General features: G+C 46.0%; 1 protein-coding gene across 10 annotated transcripts in view; it reads right to left on the reverse strand.

Moving 5' to 3' along the window:
* Nucleotides 1-1074: 1074 nt before the first annotated feature.
* The window catches only part of LOC122708866 (CAAX prenyl protease 2), a 79067-nt gene continuing 61223 nt past the window's right edge, over nucleotides 1075-18918 (reverse strand). For 6 of the 10 annotated variants that reach the window (XM_043925622.1, XM_043925593.1, XM_043925642.1 and 3 more), the window contains 11 exons: nucleotides 18443-18553; nucleotides 16595-16693; nucleotides 8262-8340; nucleotides 4521-4702; nucleotides 3693-3795; nucleotides 3515-3594; nucleotides 3184-3262; nucleotides 2533-2700; nucleotides 2333-2404; nucleotides 2016-2078; nucleotides 1075-1734 (listed from right to left, as the gene is read on the reverse strand). In XM_043925622.1, the coding sequence (XP_043781557.1) occupies nucleotides 1499-1734; nucleotides 2016-2078; nucleotides 2333-2404; nucleotides 2533-2700; nucleotides 3184-3262; nucleotides 3515-3594; nucleotides 3693-3795; nucleotides 4521-4702; nucleotides 8262-8340; nucleotides 16595-16693; nucleotides 18443-18553 (1272 nt within the window). In that variant the 3' untranslated portion in view covers nucleotides 1075-1498. Of the gene's footprint in view, nucleotides 1735-2015; nucleotides 2079-2332; nucleotides 2405-2532; nucleotides 2701-3183; nucleotides 3263-3514; nucleotides 3599-3692; nucleotides 3796-3952; nucleotides 4336-4520; nucleotides 4703-8261; nucleotides 8341-16594; nucleotides 16694-18442; nucleotides 18554-18918 lie in introns of those variants that run through there. The other 4 variants (XM_043925613.1, XM_043925633.1, XM_043925670.1 and 1 more) reach the window with 4 other exon arrangements.

An 18918-nucleotide genomic window follows, 5' to 3' on the forward strand; every position in this document is an offset into this window, starting at 1 on the left:
TGGGGCCCGGGCAGTTCCTGGGCAGGCATGGAAGGATGCGGAGGGACAGCCCCAGCTACTGGCCTAGTGCTCAGGGCCACACCAAGGCTCTGGGGTGGGCCTGGACTGCCTGTTCTGGGCTCTGAGCTCCCAATCATGCCCTCTGAAACCCGCCTGTGCACGATTCCTTGGCTTCCTGGACAGTTGTTACACAGGCTTGGGGAGAGAGAAATTCACCAGCGAGGTCGGTTCCCGCCTGTCACAGGCCCGTTCAGAGCCAGCATAGTTTAGTCACAGTCAACCTGGGGGCACCCTGGGGATGATGGACATCCGAATCCTTTTCTTCAACCGCCAGCCTCAGGGAAGGGGACTCACACAACCTCAAGTCTAGAATGGGACCTAAAGGGGTAATACTCTTTGACGAATGTTTTTAGAAAGTGTGTGGCGGGGCGAGGTGTCCAGAGGCAGGGGAATGAGAAAACATAAGGACCACTCTAAAAACAAGAGGAAGAGCAAATAAAACACTGCCAAGTTCTAGAAAGAACCCTGAGTTACACCGGTGCTTGGCAGGGCTGCACATGCTCTCTGGGCCTTTGCTCTGGGTTCCTCCAGGGGCTAAACAGGGAGCACAGCCCGTGGCAGAGTGGGGTGGAGAGCGCCAGAATGGCTGCCCCTCCCCGGTGCCTGGGCTGGCTCCTCTTCAGGTTAGACTTGCTTCCTCTGTGGCGTGAGGCTGGCAGACGCCGGGAGGTCCTGGTGGAAGGCCCACAACAGACTCTCCACCCTCTCAGAGGCTGGAGGCTCCATCGCTGGGGGCAGGGCACGGGCCCTACTCTGACCCGAGTAGAAGACAAGGGCCCAGGTGAGTGAGCCTGCACCTGACACCTAGTCCCACCTGGGTGAGGACCTGGGGCCCGGCTCAGGAAGGAACTGCAGACTCAGGGCAGCCAGAGGCCCCCATCCTGCCCAGTGCTTCAGGGACCTGCGCACGGGTGGACCTGCCTACAGGTTAGTGTTCAAGGCAGCCAGGACAGGTTGGGGGCAGGAGGCATATTCCCAAAACCCCAGACTAATCCCCAAAGGTCCAAGGCCATGTTACCCAAGTTAAATCTCTTTAATATCCCAATACAAAGTCCTGATGCAAAAAAGACAATGAGAAAACCCTGGGAAGTTGGGGGGTTTCTGTAAATTCCACCCCCCCGAGCAGCTTTTCAGAGGCAGGGGGGACAGAGCAGCTCAGGGAAGCAGCAGTCCCAGGTGAGGCAGGAGTGCTCGGCTCCGGGGCCCGGCCCCGCGTCCCCTCACTCCCGGCTGCTCCTCGACCCTTTCAGGAGCGGCCACATCCTGGGATGTCTGCTCCTTTCTCTTGGTCCCTGGGATTCAACTAGCTCTGGCTTCAATCCCCTACAAAAATTCCTGAGTTCTCGGGGCCTCCGCCAGCTCCTCCCCTGTAGTACCCCTTGACGGGGAGGGGCTGGGAAGCCCATGAGAGTTCATAGGAGTGTGTACGGAGCATGGGTCAGGAGCACAGGGGAGCCTCTGAGTCCCCAGCCCGCTCCAAAAGCACACAGAGGGGAAGGCTGCCGTAGAGCTTAGGGTCCGTGAGGGGCTGGAGCAGAAGCAGGAAGAGTCCCACACCTAGGGCATAGCCTGCCAGCAGGGGCCGCCTCTGCGGATGCTCCAGGGCTGCACACACGGCAGGAAAGCCCATGTAATTGCAGAAGGAGTGGCAGAGAACCGGCCCGATCAGGTGTCCTGGGGAGGGGAGACAGAGAAGCTCATGGAGCAGGCCTGCCAGGGCTAAGACCCTCATCCCCCGAAACAGGAGATCAATGGCCACCCATCCACCCTCACACACAGCCTCTGCTTCCTTCCACCTCTCAAACCGCACCAGGCAGAGGACCCTGGCTCAGCCTGTCTCAAGGACTGCGGGAGAAGAAACTTGTTGCTCCTAGAACAAACACAGATTCCCATTTCCCCACCCACTCCTGTGGGCCCCTGAGCCCCAGGGGACCCGTGAAAGACTGAGGACCAACCTGTGCGGATGAAGAGGAAAGCAGTGTAGGCACCGAAGACAGCTGTGTAGGAGAACTGGAACGCTGGAGACGGGGAGGCCTCGAGTGACCACACCTGCATGCCCTTCCTGCCCCAGCACTGCACACCCATCAGCCAGAGACACCCCCTTCCCCTGGCTGCCCCAGCACCTAGGCTATTCTTTACACCCCAAGCCCGTGGTCAGCAGCCCCTCCGATACTAGAGCCCTCACTTCCCAACTCTTCCTCCAGAGTGACTATCAAGGACACCCTCACGCACCCAACCCAGGACTGCCCCAGGCCAGCTCTTTAGGACTCACCTGCAGACAGAAAGATGCTCCCCACACTGCTCTGGCGGAAACGAAGCTGCTCAAAAATGTGGTGAAAATGGGCTGAGAGGAAGATGAGAACCAGGTCACAGTCCTCCCAGCCTGCGGGATAGGCCCTCCCCTGGCCCCCATTTCCCATTCTTGGTTCCCTGCTAGGAACATCTCAACAGGACCAGGCAGGACAAACTCACCAACTCCAAAGAAGAGTGGGCAGGTGAACACAGCAGGGCCCAGGCCCGTGCACGGTGCTAACATGGGCAGCATGCAGGCCCGGAACACCAGCTCCTCTGTCAGGGGGGCGATCACTTGGTTTCGCAGCCAACGCATGTCTGTGAGGCAGCGGGCCCAGGAGCGAGGGGCTAGGGAGGGGATTCAAGACAAGCCATGAGAGATTAGCTGTTGAACAAAGTGACCCAGAGGCCTCAAGGGCCCCTCTCCCACAACCTCCCCTGGCCATAAATACTTGGGAGAACAGGTTAAGAGTCAAGCTTTATCAGACCTTGTATAAAACAATATCTCAAGGGGACCAAAAGGGAAAATAGCTGAGGCAAAGTATCCTGACAGTAAATTCTGGAAACATCAAAATTTGCCCAGGACCAGCTCTCTTTTAGGAAACCGAGGTCAAGGGAAGCAACAGACAAGCTTTCTTATCCACCCCAAGTACTGCTAGGGGTACCTACAGACTTCACTGGACACTAAGAACTAACTCCTAGAGGCCACCCGATATGTGTTCCCATTTTGCTGCTGAAAAACAGAACATCTCAGGTCCCACCATAGCACACTGATCCCTTCTCCTCATTATCCTGGACGGCCTACTTTTTCCCTTGACCCTAAAGACTCACCTAAGACAACCTTCAGGCCATCTGCCAGGTCACAGGGGCAATCCATGGAAAGCTGCATCAGTGGGCCCAAGAAAAGGATCTGAGGACAGAAAAACAAGAGCGATCAAAGGAAAGGCTCATAATCCACTGCCCTTGCACAGCCCCAGGAGATTTCAAGCTTCCTGTTTTCTGCCAGGATTTCCCACCTATGCATACCCGAGGGCCTTGGGCCATCTCACAATTCTTGTCTCTCATCAGTCAACAGCTAGGCACAATCAGGATTAGGAAAAAAAAAGGAGGGTCTCACTAACAAGGAAGAGCAGAGAAGGCAAGATACAGCAGGGGCACTCACCATGGTCAGCAGCAGGGGCAGCAGTGCTGCTGGGAAAATGCCCTCCAGCCTGAATCCCATCAGTGTGAGCAGGGATGTGCCTGGCTGAGCCACAGGAAAGGGGGCATCAGTCTCGCTCCCTCACCTAGAGAGTCCTGAGATCACTCGCCCGCCGCCCTCTGCCCCGCCTCCTTCGCACCTGGATGCCCGTAAGTTCCCTCCAGAGTAGCACGCAGAGGGGCGAGAGACTTGACACCACCAGGACACTGGTGAAGCGCCGCTTTATCACTGCAGGATGGTCCCTAAGGAGGAGGCAGTAAGTTCAGGGGGCCCACGGCCACCCCTGAGGGCGCCCACGGCCACCTCTGAGGGCTCGGCCCCGCCCTCTGTTCGCCAAGTCCCGCCCACAGCCCCGCCCCGCGGAGGCGCGGGTTCCGGCCGCGCGCGCAGCCCCCGCACCTGGGCAGCTCGCTCTTCCAGACGTAGAGGCTGCCCACGTAGGAGCAGGCGAGGCTGAGACAAGAGAACACAGACACCCAGCAGCACAGCCCGGGGCCTGGGCCGCCCAGAGCCGCCGACTCGGGCTGCCGCTCTGGCCGCGACACCGACAGCAGGCGAAGCCCATCCCCGCCCAGCGCCGCCATCGCGCCTGGACCCGCGGCGCGCCCCAGTGACGCGATCCCGCTGCCGCCCGGCCCGCGCCTGCCGGAAGCGTGGCTGACGTCATCCGACGGCGCGGTCTCCGGCCCCGCCCTCGACTCCGCCCCGACACTGAAGCAGAAGCTGCGCGCGCGTAGCAGGTTTATTGAAAAACAGAGAACCCGCGACCCCGGTGGCGGCTGGGTGGGCGTGGAAGCGCGGGGAAGGGGGCCAGGTTCAGGGCCCAGGCCCAGAACTCAGCCACTCGGACAGATTGGAAATTTCCTGCAGCCATAGCGTGTCCTGCGGGAGGAAAGGGGACCCGGGATGAGGACCCCTCGGCCGTGGCCGGGTCCCTGCCCTCCTGACGCGGCCTTGGCTTGCTTACCTCCAGGCCGCTCCCGGGGCCCGTCCTGCTTCTGCTAGAGGTCAGCAGTGCGGCGGTGGGCTCCGCGCGGCGCGAGGCGGCCTCTGACGGGCTCAGGGCCCCAGCAGAGCGGAAGGCCCGCGTCTCCTCCACGCCTTGGCTGCCTCTCTTGAGCCTCTTGTTTTCTGTTTGCTCGCCGGTCCCTACGAGAAAACAGGTCCGCTCATCTTACTCCCCTGTCCTGTGCTGGAAAGACCCTTGGGGAAAACCTGGGAGAAAGGGAAGAGTTAAGAGTCAAGACTCTCTTAGCCCTCCCACCTCAGAGCTCTTTGAGCTGGTCCTGTCCGCATTAAAACCCGGCAGCACTGGGTCTACAGGATCAGGCTGAGGCTGCACATTGGCTTCGGGGTCTCCCTGTCCCCACAGAGCTGGGCCTGGGAAGACATCTGGGATTGAACCAAGCCCTTATTTGGGGCTCGCGTCAAGTCGGTCTCTTGACACTCCTCCTGGAGTCTGCACCATCCAGCTCCTCCCTACCTGCCGTAAAGCCTGGCCTCACCTCTCTCCCTCTTTGTTGCTCAGGCTTCAGTAGGCAGTGCAAACTTTAAGTTTGGATCTATAGCTTCTTCCTGAGCAGGTCCTGGGAATGCATATCAACAAGCTGTTCCCTAGGTGTAGCTCACAGGTACTAGGAAGGGTGCAGTAGTGTGTACAAAGTCCAGGGGGTAAAACAGAAAGAAGCTGTTAAGGATCTCTGTAAGTGAAGAATGGTTTTCTTGAGGAGATGTCTGAGCTGGGTTTTGAAGGATGAAGAGAAATACGCTGGACTGACAAGGTAGAGGAAGGGAGTTCCAGGCTGAAAGAGTTAGGCAGACACATAAAGGCATTAAGTGGTATCCTACATAAAATGCAAGATGGGGATTCAAGGAGATGAATCTGAATGGGTTAGTGGGAATCAGGGCAGGCTAAGAAATGGATTTTTACCTATAGGAAACCGGCAGGCAGTGAAGACTTTTAAACATGAGGTAGACTGTTAATTTTGTATTTCAGAATGATCATTCGTCAAACATGTGGCTTAGAGTCAAGTTAAAGGAGGGAAGACCTCAAGAGCCCAGAAGTGAAGGCAGTGAAGATGGAGGGGTCAGGAGTATTCATAAGGCCGAATCGACAGGCCTTGGTGGTAGACTGAATGTGAAACATTAGAATGAGGGACATCTCACATGAATCTCGGGATTCTGATGTGAAAAACTGGATATGTCGACTGTGGTGCTATTAATCCCGACACAGACTAAAGAAAGAAGAGCTGATCTTGGGTGTGTGTGCAGAGGGCAAGGTACCAGGAGAGAGGAAGTTGACCATATGGGCCCACCATATGGAGCAACCTAGTGAGCAGACAGGTCTCCATCTAAGGCTCCGGAGAGACCTGGACTCATCATACCAACTGAGGAGTCTCATTCTCAGAGGCAGGGGTCAGTGCCTGGGATGGAAGAGAGCAGCTAGGGAGGGGGTGTGGTGTGAGCACTGTTTGGGGGTGGCCAGAGGAAGCTAGTCGGAGAGAGAAGGTAAGAGATGAGGAGAACCTGGTGCATCACGGTCTCACAGTGCCAAGTGCTGCAAATAGTCCAGGTATGATACAGATAAATGCACAATCAATCTGATAATTAGGAGGCCTTCCCAAACAAGAGATGTGCAGTTCAGAGGCACAGGAAAAGCAGTGCCCTGGATTAGAGAGGGGATGAAAGAAAGAGATGGGAACAGAGTGCAGCTTGCTTCTTGGAGAATCCTGACTGAGGTGTGACGGAGATAAGGGGAAGAAGTCCAAGATCATGGGGGATTGTCCTTCTGAAGATGGACCTCCTGACGGAAAGAACTCAGAAAAGGAGTTGAAGGTGCAGAAGGAATAACTGATGGCACCGAGAAAACAGAAGGAGTAATGCCCCCTGGAGGGATGGGTCCCTTGCTGATAAGGGTCTGGCAGTGGGCAGAGTACAAGTTGGGTGAGTTTATGGGGAAAAAAAGAGATTAGTAAGTGAAATAGGAGGCTAAATCAGGAGGTTGGGTAGAGGGTGGGTAGATTTTTTAAAGAATGGAGTAGCCACTGAGGAGAAAGTCAGGAAGACTGGGGAGAACTGACAGACTGAAGGCTCTTCGGGGAATGGACCTGTAGCATCACACACTTGATTTTCTCCAGCACAGCTGCCAGTGTGGGACACGGGACTGACAGCAACCAGAGCGCGGCTTTGCAAGGCACAGCAGCTCAAACACTCTTCTGGGAGGTCCACCCGATCATAGACACTCAGTAGAGAAAGCATGGGCTTTAAGGGCAGCGGGCTGAAATTCAGATCTTCCTCTTGCTACGTACACCAGTGTTCCCCACCCCAAAGCGTCACTGTGAAAGACTGGTCACTAAAAGCTTAGCATCTCCCTGGGTTAACAGAAGGTGCTGAATTAAATGTTAATTTCTTTCTTCTAAAGAAAGTGAAAGGGTCACTCAGTCGTGTCCCAATCTGCAACCCCATGGACTGTAGCCGGCCAGCTTCCTCTGTCCATGGGATTCTCCAGGCAAGAGTACTGCAGTGAGTTGCCATTTCCTCCTCCAGGGGATCTTCCTGACCCAGGGATCGAACCCAGGTCTCCCAAATTGCAGGCAGATTCTTTACCATCTGAGCCACCAGGGAAGGCCTTTTTCTTCTAAGGAAAGTACTTACTCTTTTATCTTTTCACTGCACAAATACTGAATTGTGTGTGGTGAATACTGAATTGTGTTTGCTGAATACTGAATTGTGTTTGCTGATACACTTCCATTCTTTTAAATCTCCAAATCTAAATTTATACAAGCCTTCACTGCAGGGTTCTTTTCAGGAGGAACAGCCCCCACAACATTTAAAATATAATTCAATAGAATGACTCAGAAACACATCTTAGACCTTAGTATAGACACCATGCAGCACGTAGCTGTTAGCCCAGAAAGAGTTTCACCAACAAAGCATGATGCTGAAATCAGTCCCCCAGTTCCCTCAAGCCTAGGCACTGTATTGTCTGACAGTACATCCCCACTGGTCTGGCTCTGTTAGCCAGACCAGGCTGCCTGGGTTCGAGTTCTGGCTCTGTCATTTACGAGCTGTGCGAACTCAGGTAGGTTTACTGACATCTCTGGGCCTGTTTCCTCATCTGTAAAACAAGGATAATGATAGTACCATAGTATCGTTTTGAGAATTAAGAGCATTACTATATATAATACTTTCGGAATTCAGACTAGTGCCTGGCTCCTGCACCATACAGGTTCAGGCACCAGTGGCTATGATTCTTTTCACACACACCTGCTGCTGCTGGCCCTGAAGGCGGTTTAAGTGTTGGAGGGAGGGGGTAAAGACAGTAGAATCACTGCTACATCACACACACTCTCACCTCCCCCATAACGTTCATGGAGGTGGAGGGGGTGTCTGCACCCAGGAGCAGATTCCATAGCCCCACACAGAGTAGTGACCTAAGCCAGGGAGAGCCACAGTATCAACACGAATGACTGAGAAAAGATACAGAAGAACTGACTGAATTGAGGGCCTCACCCCATCGTGTGCAGCTATCTGTAACTATACAAACAGAAATTTCTAGCTGCTGCCCCAGAATACCCTACTTATGGTGGGAGCCAGCCAGATCCTGGAAGGACATCGCTGTGGTATAAGGCGCAGTCTGAAATTCTGAAGTCAGGTTTTTTACTTCCCAGCTTTGATCCAGGGCTCACCTGAAAAGCTGAAATCCTACCTGCAAGGAGCTCCAGGCTGCTGTTCTCATGTGCCTCCTCTGTGTTCTGCTCTGCTTCATTTTTCTCTGGAAGCAACTGCTTAAAAAATTAGAAGTCCTAAGTGAGTTCCGCAGAAGCATGAACAAGCCCCAGTGAGATCACGTGCCTGGTGGCTTTGTGGACCCCATGGGGCTTTCCTCCCTCACCTGGAACCCTCTCTTCCTCCTGGGTCATGTGAACCCCCTCCCCAGCTCCCACCATCAAGGCTTCCTTCTTCCTTTGGAGCCTTTGCAGCTGACTCCAGGCATTTCCTTCCTCTCTGAGGTCCAGTCACTCATCTACTATCTGCTCTACTCCTTGGGCTCTGAAATAGGCACTGCATGCCCCTTTTCATCACTTTATGTGTTTATGTCCATTTTCTACATCTTAAATTCCTTGAAAAGTAAGGAAGTGGCAATCCACTCCAGTATTCTTGCCTGGAGAATCCCATGGACGGACGAGCCTGGTAGGCTACAGTCCATGGGGTCTCAAAGAGTTGGACACGACTAAGCGACTTCACTTTCATCATGTCTGTAGCTCTTTTAAAGCTAGCATAGTAAAAAAAAAAAAAAAAAAAAGCTAGCATAGTGCCTTGCACAGGGTAAGTGCTAAAAGAATGACTGAGGTCAAACGTGGGAAGCCACAGGGCACATTTATAGTCTTGTATAGCCTTTCAGAGCCCTGCTATTTGGTTCAATTTGGACAGAGAAACAAAGGTCAGAACCCAATCCTCTGAGCTACTTGTTTTTCAATACAAGTATATAAAAACAGGTATCCTCTGCATCAAAATTAAAAACTTTTGTGCTTCAAGGGACACTTAAAGGGAAGTGAAAAGTCAAAGCACAAGAATGGGAGAAGATAATTTGAAGATCCTATCTGATAAGGGACTTGTATTCAGAATAAAGAACTGTAAAATAACAACCTAATTAAAAAATGGGTTTGACAAAGTTTGAATAGACATTTCTCCAAAGAGAGGTAAATGGCCAATAAGCACATGAAAAGATGCTCAACATTATTGTTCTTTAGGGATATGCAGATCAAAGCCACTATGAGGTACCACTTCATGCCCAGTGTGATGGTAGTAGTAGTAGTAGTAATAATAATTATTGATAAGGATGTGGAAAAATTGGAACCATTATACAGTGCTGGTGGGAAAGTAAAATAATGCAGCCAGTTTGGAAAACAGTTTTGAGTTATCATGAAAAAGTGAAAAAAGTGTTAGTTGCTCAGTCGTGTCTTGACTCTTTGCAACTGCATGAACTGTAGCCCTCCAGGCTCCTTGGTCCATGGAATTCTCCAGGCAAGAATACTGGAGTGGGTAGCCATTTCCTTCTCCAGGGGATCTTTCTGACCAGGTATCAAACCCACGTCTCCTGCACTGCAGGCAGATTCTTTATTGTCGAGCCACCAGGTTATATCATATGACCCAGCAATTCTCCTAGCTATCCGCTAAACAGTTATAAACATATGTCTACTACACACAAAAAATGTTTATGGCAGCATTATTCATAATAGCCAAAAAGTGGAAATAACATGTCCATCAACTGATGAGTGGATTTTAAAATGTGGTATGGACTATTACTAAAATGAGTAATGGACTATTACTCAACTGTAAAAAGGAATAAGTACTGTACCTGTTATAACATGGATGATGAGCCTTGAAAACATTACACTAAGTGAAAAAAGCCAGACACAAAAATCCACTCATTGTACCATTCCATTTATATGAAATACCCAGTATAGGCAAATCCATTGAGAGAAATGTAAATTAGTGGTTGCCAGGGGACAAGAGATAGGAGAACTGAGACTGACTACAAATTAGGTATAGTTTGTTTTTTTTTTTTTTTTGGTATGATGGAGATGTTCTGGAATTTAGTGGTGATGGTTGGAAAACACAGTGCATATACTTAAAACCACTGAACCACTGAATTTGTATAAATGGCAAATTTTATAGTATGTGAATTATAACTCAATAAAAATGCGTTCCATCATATATTGTTTTCTAAAGCAAGTTTTAGTTTTTAAGTAATATATACTCCAAGGAACATAGAAGAGTTGAAGATGGCCTTAAAGGTGTGAAAAAAGAAATAGTATTGGGAAAATTTCCAAACATTTTTTTCCTTCTTTGAAAGAAAGCTTATTCTACTTCACTCCAGCCTAGAAAATCTCATGTAATAGACAAATCTTTATCTTATCTTGAAACTAGTCACACCAAAGAAATATCTAAATTCAGATATAAATCTCAGAGTTCCAGGGGAATGTTGCACACATCCCCATTCATCATCAGTTCCCCAGGTGAGACAGCCCTTTCCACAGGATAGACCTCCTTGAATTTAACACTCTATCAGACATTATTCTAATCTACCACCAGGAAATACCTTTCCTTAGAAAGTTCTTCCTGCTACTGCTCCTACTTATTCTGGATTCAAGTTTTTAGTCCCCACACTCAAATGTGACAGTTAGCCCAAGATTACTGTTTTGTCTCATGGCCTACTGTCCTCTGTTCCAACACCAAGGCTTAAAATCTCCACTCCTGGAGTGACCTTTCCACAAATATCTTCTGTAAAACTCTAAATATTCTTTCATTTCTTCCATTTATCCATAAACTATACAATAGCCATAGATGGTTTTATTCTATATTACTCAAGAGGTCAGCTATTCTACTCCACCTGCTTAGAAGTGGAAACTGAGGGACTGGTTCTGAGGTAAGAGACTTGGACCTAGCATCGTTGTTCTTGTAGTTTTAGCTATAGCCACTAGGTGCCACTCGTGTGCCAGTGACAAGCTGTCACTAAAGGGCCATTATCAGAAGGAGCTGGTAATGATCTTGAGGAAAGAAGTATGGATTCTACTTGATGCCTTTGGTCACTGTTCATCTCCCAGGGCCTGTGATCCAGTTCTACATGGTAAAAATGTTACTAGGCTTCAGATCTAGGAGCCCTCATTATAAATCCTAGACTTGCCATTTACTGACTGTGTGATTCTGGGCAAATTAGAAAAGTTGTCTAACCAGTTTCTTCATCTATAAAATGGGAAAACTACATACAACCTACCTCATAGGATTTTTGTGGAGACTAAAGTCGAAATCTTGGCACAGATTAGGGATTCAATAAATGTTCCCTCCTTCCAAGACCGATGACTACTGTGTAAGACTAGCCATCTGCCAAGTTTATTGGGCTATGAAGGGCCCTGAGGCTATGAGCCATCACTATAGCAACACAAAGGGGCAAAGGAGGTCAGATCATCTCCTCTTCAGGTCTCACGGGGTTATCCGAGAGGCCTGAGCAAAAGGACTTCCCAGGCTGGAACACTTTCAGATCCTGCCCATTTCCCAGGTCCCCTGATAATGCCACACGCCTTACCCTAACCTGTGCCTAGAAACCTGAGGCTGTGGATGGATGTAGTGAATTGAGTAGTGGCTCCCCCAAAGATATGTTCAAGTCTTGACCACCAGTACTTGTGAATGTGACCTTATTTGGAAAAAGGGTCTTTGACATAATTAAGGATCTCAAGATAAGATCATTGTGGATTAACAGAGGGCCCCGAGTCCAATGACAGGTGTCCTTATCAGAGAAAGGCAGAGGGACATTTCAAAGACAAAGAGGAACAGCCGTATGGAGTTATGTGACCACAAGTCAAGGAACAGCTGGGGCCACCAGGGCTGGAAGGGGTAAGGAAGGATTCTCCCCTAGAGCCAATGGAGGAAGTATGGTCCTGCCAACACCTTGTTTCAGACTTCTGGACTCCAGAACTGAGAGATAATAAATTCCTTTTGTTTTTAAGTTACCAAATTTATGGTAATTTGTTACAGTATCCATGGGAAACTGATACAGTGGGTAATAGCCCTTATTTGCTCAAGTTGTGGGCAGCAGTTTCCCAAGTTGTAGGGAAATCAGAAAGAGTATTTGCAGTGAGCCGGCTGATGCTTTCCTAGGAAGGTGCTTCCTAGCTGGGATGTACAGCCAAGAAAACACAGTGTGGTGAAGGCAGCACTTATAGGGGCTTCCCTGTTACAAAGCAGAGGAAGACGGGCAAATCCATGAGATGCTGTGGTCTCTGGGTGCCCAGGTGTCTAAACCTCCCCATCCGATCAAGCAAACAGAAGTAGGAGAGGGAGAGAAGCAGAAGAGGTGTTACTCTCTCAGAAACAGTGTCTGTAATTTTTTTTACAGCAACTTCACTGAGATATAAGTTGCATACAAGTAATAAATCGCATCTTTATAAAATACAATTGGATAAGTTCTGGCATATGTATTAATACATGTGAAACATCACTATATCAAGATAATGAGCATATACATCACCCTGAAAAGTTTCTTCTGCCCTTCATAACTCCTCACTCCCTCCAACTCCTATACCTCCCATCTTTAAACAATCACTGGTCTGTAACTATACAGTAACTAGCATTTTATAGAATTGTATATAAATTCAGTCAAGCACTATGTACTCTTGTATTTTCAGGTTTTTTCATTCAGCATGGCTGTTTAGAGATTCATCCAACCTACTGTGTATCAAACGTTCATTCCTTTTATTGCTGAGTAGTATTCCTTTGAATGGATATGCCACAGTTTATTCGTTTACCTGTTAACACTGGGTTGTTCCCAGTTTGGGGCTATTACAGATATGGTAGATGTGCCATAAACACTGGTGCAGGCATCTCTGTGTGGACATATGCTTTCATTTCTCTGGGGTAAACACGTAGAAGTAGAATGGCTAGGTTGTGTGGTAAATGTATATATACCTTTTTAAGAAACTGCCAAACTGTTCTTCAAAGTGGCGGTATCATTTTTCATTCCTACAATGAGGGTGTAACAGTTCCAGTTCCTGCACATCCTTGCCAGCACCTGGTATGGTTAGTCGTCTTATTCTAAGTACATGTGAAATGTTACTTGACTGTGGTTTTGATTTGCACTTCCCTAATGACTAATAATGTTGAGCATATTTTTGTATGTTTATTTGCTATTGTATATCTTCTTTTGTAAAATGTGTGTTCAAATATTTTGCCAATTAAACAAACTGGGTTGTTTATTTTCTTACTATTGAGCTTTGAGAGTTTTAAAATAATCTCAATATGATGGTAAGATTTTTAACTAAAAATTCAACTTCTTTAATAGTATAAAGCCACTCAAGCTATTTCTTGAGTGAACTTTGGTAATTTATGTCTTTCAAGGAAATTTCCATTTAATCTAAATTGTCAAATTTAGTGCAGTATCCATAATATTCCCTGATAATTCTTCTAATACTTGATGCCACCTCTCTAATTTCTGATATTAGTGGCAATTTGTGTCTTCTCTCTTATTAATCATCTTTCTCAGTGAATCACCTTTATGTTTCATTGATTTTTTTGTCTATTGTTTTTCTATTTCACTGACTTCCACTCTAATCTTTATTATTTCATACTTCTCTTTATGTTTAATTTGCTCTTCTTATTCTAGTTGAAGTTGGAAGCTTCACTGTATGTCATTGTGTCCTTATTTCATACTTGTTTTTAAGGACACTTTTGTTGGGTAAAGAATCCTAGGTTGACAGGTTATTTTTTTCAGTATTATAACTCCATTTTCTTCTAGCTTATACAGTTTATGATAAGAAACTTGCTGTAGCCCTTATCTTTGTAACAAAAGAAGGGTTTTGGTGTTTTGTTCTTGTTGGGGTTTTTCTGGTGTCTGTTTTTAAGATTTTCTTTTTACCACTGGTTTTAACCAATTTAATTATGATGTACCTTGGTGTAGTTTTCCTTGTTTCTTGGGCTTGGTTTAAGATTCTTGGATCTGTATAATTTATACATTTCATTGAATTTGGAAACATTTCCACCATTATTTCTTCAAATATATTTTCTGCCTCTGCTGCTTCTTCAGATTCTCTAATTATACATGGTTAGGCTATGTAAAGTTATCCTGTAACTCACAGATGCTTAATGCTCAATTATTATTATCTTAACCTCTGTGTTCAGTTTCAGGTTCTACTGCTGTATGTGTTTCCTTAAGTAATGTGCCATTGATGCTAGTGGTGTGGTCAGTATAATTTTCACCTTGGAGACATCAGCTTTCACTTTAGAATTTGTTTGGGGCCTTTTTATACCATTCATATCTCTAACTAATATGTTCAACCTTTTCTCTAGCTTCTTGAACATATGGAATACAATTATAAGAATAACTGGTTTTTTTTTTACTAATGTTATCTTGCATGTCAGTTCTGGATCCATTTTGACTGACTGATCAATCAACTGAGTTTTCTCTTCATTGTGGGCTGTATTTTCCAGTTTCATAGCATGCTTTTTTTTAATTAGGTTGAAGGTGGTATGAATATTATCTTGGTGGGTGCTAGATGTTTTTGTATTCTTATATTCTTTCTTTAAAAATATATTTCTTTGGCTGCATGGGGTCTTAGTTGCAGCATGTGGGATCTTCCTGTGGTACATGGACTCTCTCAGTAGTTGTGACGCATGGGCTCCAGGGCACACGGGCCTCAGCAGTTGTGGCATTTGTGCTCTCTAGTTGTGGCACACAGGCTCTGGAGCACACATGGGCTTGGTAGCTGCAGCAGGGAGGGTTATTTGCTCCGTGGCATGAGGGTTCCGAGTTCCCTGACCAGGGATTGAACCCATGTCCCCTGCATTGCAAGGCAGATTCTTAACCACTGGACCATCAGGGAAGTCCCCCTTATAAATATTTTTTAACTTTTCTCTGAAATGCCATTGAATTAGTTAGAAACCACTTGATCCTTTTAGGTCGTGCTTCTGCTTTTGAGCTTTGTTAGGCAGAACCAAGGAGTGTTTACTGTAGATGTAACTTCTCTCCATTTCTGAGGCAAGACTATTCTCAGCGTTTTACCTCTGTGTGCTCTGTGCTAAGTCACTTCAGTCGTGTCCGAGTCTTTGCGACCCATGGACTGTGGCCCGCCAGGCTCCTCTGTCCATGGGATTTCCCAGGCAAGAACACTGGAGTGGGTTGCCACGCCCTTCTCCAGGGGACTTTCCCAATCCAGCAGTCTCCTGTGAGAGAACCCACATCTTCTGCATCTCCTGCACTGCAGGCAGTTTCTTTACCACTGAGCCACCAGGGAAGCCCAGGATCTTACCTGGTGCTCCATAAATTATAAGACTTTCCTCCCTGGTTGATGGGAATAGGCACTATTCCTAGCCCTGTGTAAGCTCTGCTTATTGTTCCCTCTAGTCCTGAGTGGTTCTTTACCTGGACAGTTTTTCACATGAGTGAACTGATCAGTACTCAACTGAATATTAAAGAGAGGAGCCTCAGTGAGCTCTCTCTTCTCTGCTACTCTGCCCTGAACACTTGAGCTGCCTTGGCATCCCTGGATTCCCAGCTTCATCTTCTCAACTCAGGGAGACCACTGGGCTCTGCCTGGATTCCTTCTCCCTGTTCCATGGCCTCTGTACTTTCTCTAGGTGGTGTGTGAGGGCAATCATAAAGTTCAATTCATTTGCTTTCCATCTCTCAAGAATGACTATCCCATCTATTTTCTGAGGTCCAGTGTCTTCAGAACCATTGTTTCACATGTTGTATTTTTTTGTTACTGTCCAGATTTTTGGTTGTTTCAGGCAAGGGGGTAGATCTGGTCCCTGTTGCTCTATCTTGGCCAAATGCCACAGCATAATAATTTCCTCCTTAATCTCTTTTATTTACTCATCTTATACTTCAATTCCAAAAAAGTCAATACTGCTGAGTATTGCCAAGAAAGTCAGAAAGGTAGGCTTCAGCTTGAACACTACTACTACTTACACCTAGAATCAAGAAACATATAAAATATCCCAGCTATGATTTCTCTTCAACTCATTAGAGAAGCCTGTAACTATTTGACCCCCATGAGGGCAGAGATGCCAACTAATATAATTCTATATCTCTGGTATCCAAAAAGGTGAACAGATAAAAGTATGCTTTTCATTTGGCAAAACTAAACATAAGAATTCCATCATATCATCATCATCATAAAAGTAGCTATGTGCTAGTAGCTCACATAATTCTCTTATTCAGACCTTACAACAATCATTTTGGGTATACATCATTTCTATTTTACTGCTACAGAAACTGAGAGTTGGAATAAACAGCTTCTATAATAATACCATGCAACTAGGTAGTGGCAGAAATGGAATTCAAATGACATTGCTAATCATGCTCTTAACCTCTATGTAATACTATGTTCTATAAAATTTTTCTAAACCACAGACTTCTTTGCTGAAAGGCTACCCTCAGATTGTGCAGTCTAAAGCAGTATATCTAACCCCTGTGTATTCAGGTTTCTCATATACCAATATGGGAGATTTTCATCAAAGTACTGATTATTACTTTACACTTACCTGCTTCACCTCATGTGAGCAGTGGTAAAGAAATCGGTGCTGGGTGACCTCATGAAATGATTTATGCAGTTTGGTCCCAAATTCCTGTGTGTCAGCTGCCTAAAAAGGGCCAGAGATAGAACATGTTGAGTTCCAGTACTGGCAACCAAAGGGTGAGTACCCACAGGAAGTTTATATGGGGAGAGGACAAGACAAAGAAAGGCAAACCAATGACACCCTTCATGTTGTGTTAGAAGTTTCCTTAGTTCCTATGCACACGGGGTAAGCAGAAAGAAGGTCTGGGATACTTGACATGAGATAGGCAGTTGTGGCTCCTATATTTCTTCCAATTTCTGTTACCTAAGTGAGAACGATCACACAAGGTCTTTGTTCTCCTATCTCTATAGGAGATTATATATCCCAGAGAGCTATCTGTTTGTGAAGAAGTTATATAAACTGCTTTCCTCTAAAACAAGTTCCAAGAGAGCAGAGGTATCTACTGAACAACTAAGGCTGATATAGGAAATTTTTCCCCAGATAAATCTTTCAGGGAGGAAAGGAACAGTAATATAGTTTGCATCTATAAGGAATGTGTAACAGCCTCAATTTTAGTATAGAATTGTAGGATATTAGAGTTAAAGGGGACCTGAGTAGTCACCTAATACAACACACTAATGCTACAGATGAAAAAACTGAAATTCAAACAGGAAAGGTGACCTACCTAAGATCTCACAGCCAGTTAGTATGAAAGTTAGGGTTAACTTTAGGATTGCTAGTATAGTGTTCTTCTCAATACCCTGTGCTACCCACATGACCCAGAAAGTTGAAGCTGTGAGAAGATGCACTAGATTATAAAGGTGTTATACACTTTGACCCATTAACCCCATTTATAGAAATTTTTTCTAGGAAATGATTCAAAAGAAGCAAGATATCACATATAGGTATTAACTGAACTATTTATTGGCAGAAAGAATGTAAACAAATATCTGTCAGTAGGGAAATGGTTTTTTAAATTATATTAAACCAACACAGTGGAATATTGGTTAACCAGTATTTTAAGACTGTTGAAACAAGGGAAAAGGTCAAATTATATATTAATATAGAATACTTTGGCTATAATTATGTAATATATATGAGATAAATATGCAAAAATTAAGTGATAGTTTATTAATTATTTAAAATTTTGTGTATATTACACTATTTTCTCAAGAAAAAAGGTACAAATGAAGCAACTGACATGGAATGAATGTGTTACCCCACTGATAATACCAGTTGGTCAACACATTGGAAGGGAAGAAAGAAACCAACATTTATTAAATAATCTACCATGTGTTACACACATTCACATTTAGCCCTCAACTTCATAATAGCCCTGTGACATACTACTATTTTTTCTAATTTGTAGATGAACCACAGAAAAGCTCAGTACAGGCCTAAGTCCACATAGCTAGTAAGTAAACAAGTCAAGATTTGAACTCAGGCCTCTGATTCCAAACCTTGTTACACTATTCCAAACTGCCAAACATATGTCACGTTTATGGTGGCTCAGTTATTTCCAATGTATTCTGTCACTATGATGTAATAGAACACTCTTCAGTAAGAAATTGGGACTCATGACCTAATCCTAGCTCTGCTTATAACTATCTGTATGACCTAAAAGAAACAGAAATCTTAAATAACTTGTTTTCTCATTTATAAAATAGTACATACATCACTCTCTATTCAATGAACACATCATAAAACACTTACGTAGAATCATAGTAGGATCAAATTAAATGATGTTTCTAAGAGTACTGCACGTATTCCTAAGAGAGGCAGCAGAATGTCATTAAAACCCCACACCTTTAAGCATTTCCAATCCTTACCAACCTGAAGCGTCTGGAGGCAGGTGTTCCGGAAGCTGCTGTTTGTGCTTCCAGTCATAATACTCATGATGGAACTCACAGCCACTGACAGTGAGGCCTGTAGTCTCTGACGAGCCTAGGGAACAAAACAAGGGAGGGGGAGACCACAGTTTATAATAATCCTGAACTGCTGGTTCAGAGTCCCTAAAGGGACCAAATATTTGAGTCAGAGCAGGATTTCAACAATGGCTCCCTTTCCACCAACAATACTTACTGAGATCGTGACACATAAAGGACACTTAAGGAATTTAAATACATTAAAAATGTTATCTCCTTTCACAGAGGTGACTTATTGACACAGATACATTCAGAAAAGACAAGCAGTAAGACACTGGGCAATAAAGCAGATATACTTACCATTAAAAAACAAAAAGCTTCAAGCTTTACTCTTAGTGTGGTTGTTTTTTGCTTGAAAAGGAGGCCATATTAAGTAATAAATGT

This window comes from Cervus elaphus, chromosome 2 (assembly GCF_910594005.1).
Source record: "Cervus elaphus chromosome 2, mCerEla1.1, whole genome shotgun sequence".
In the NCBI taxonomy this organism is placed as follows: Eukaryota; Metazoa; Chordata; class Mammalia; order Artiodactyla; family Cervidae; genus Cervus; species Cervus elaphus.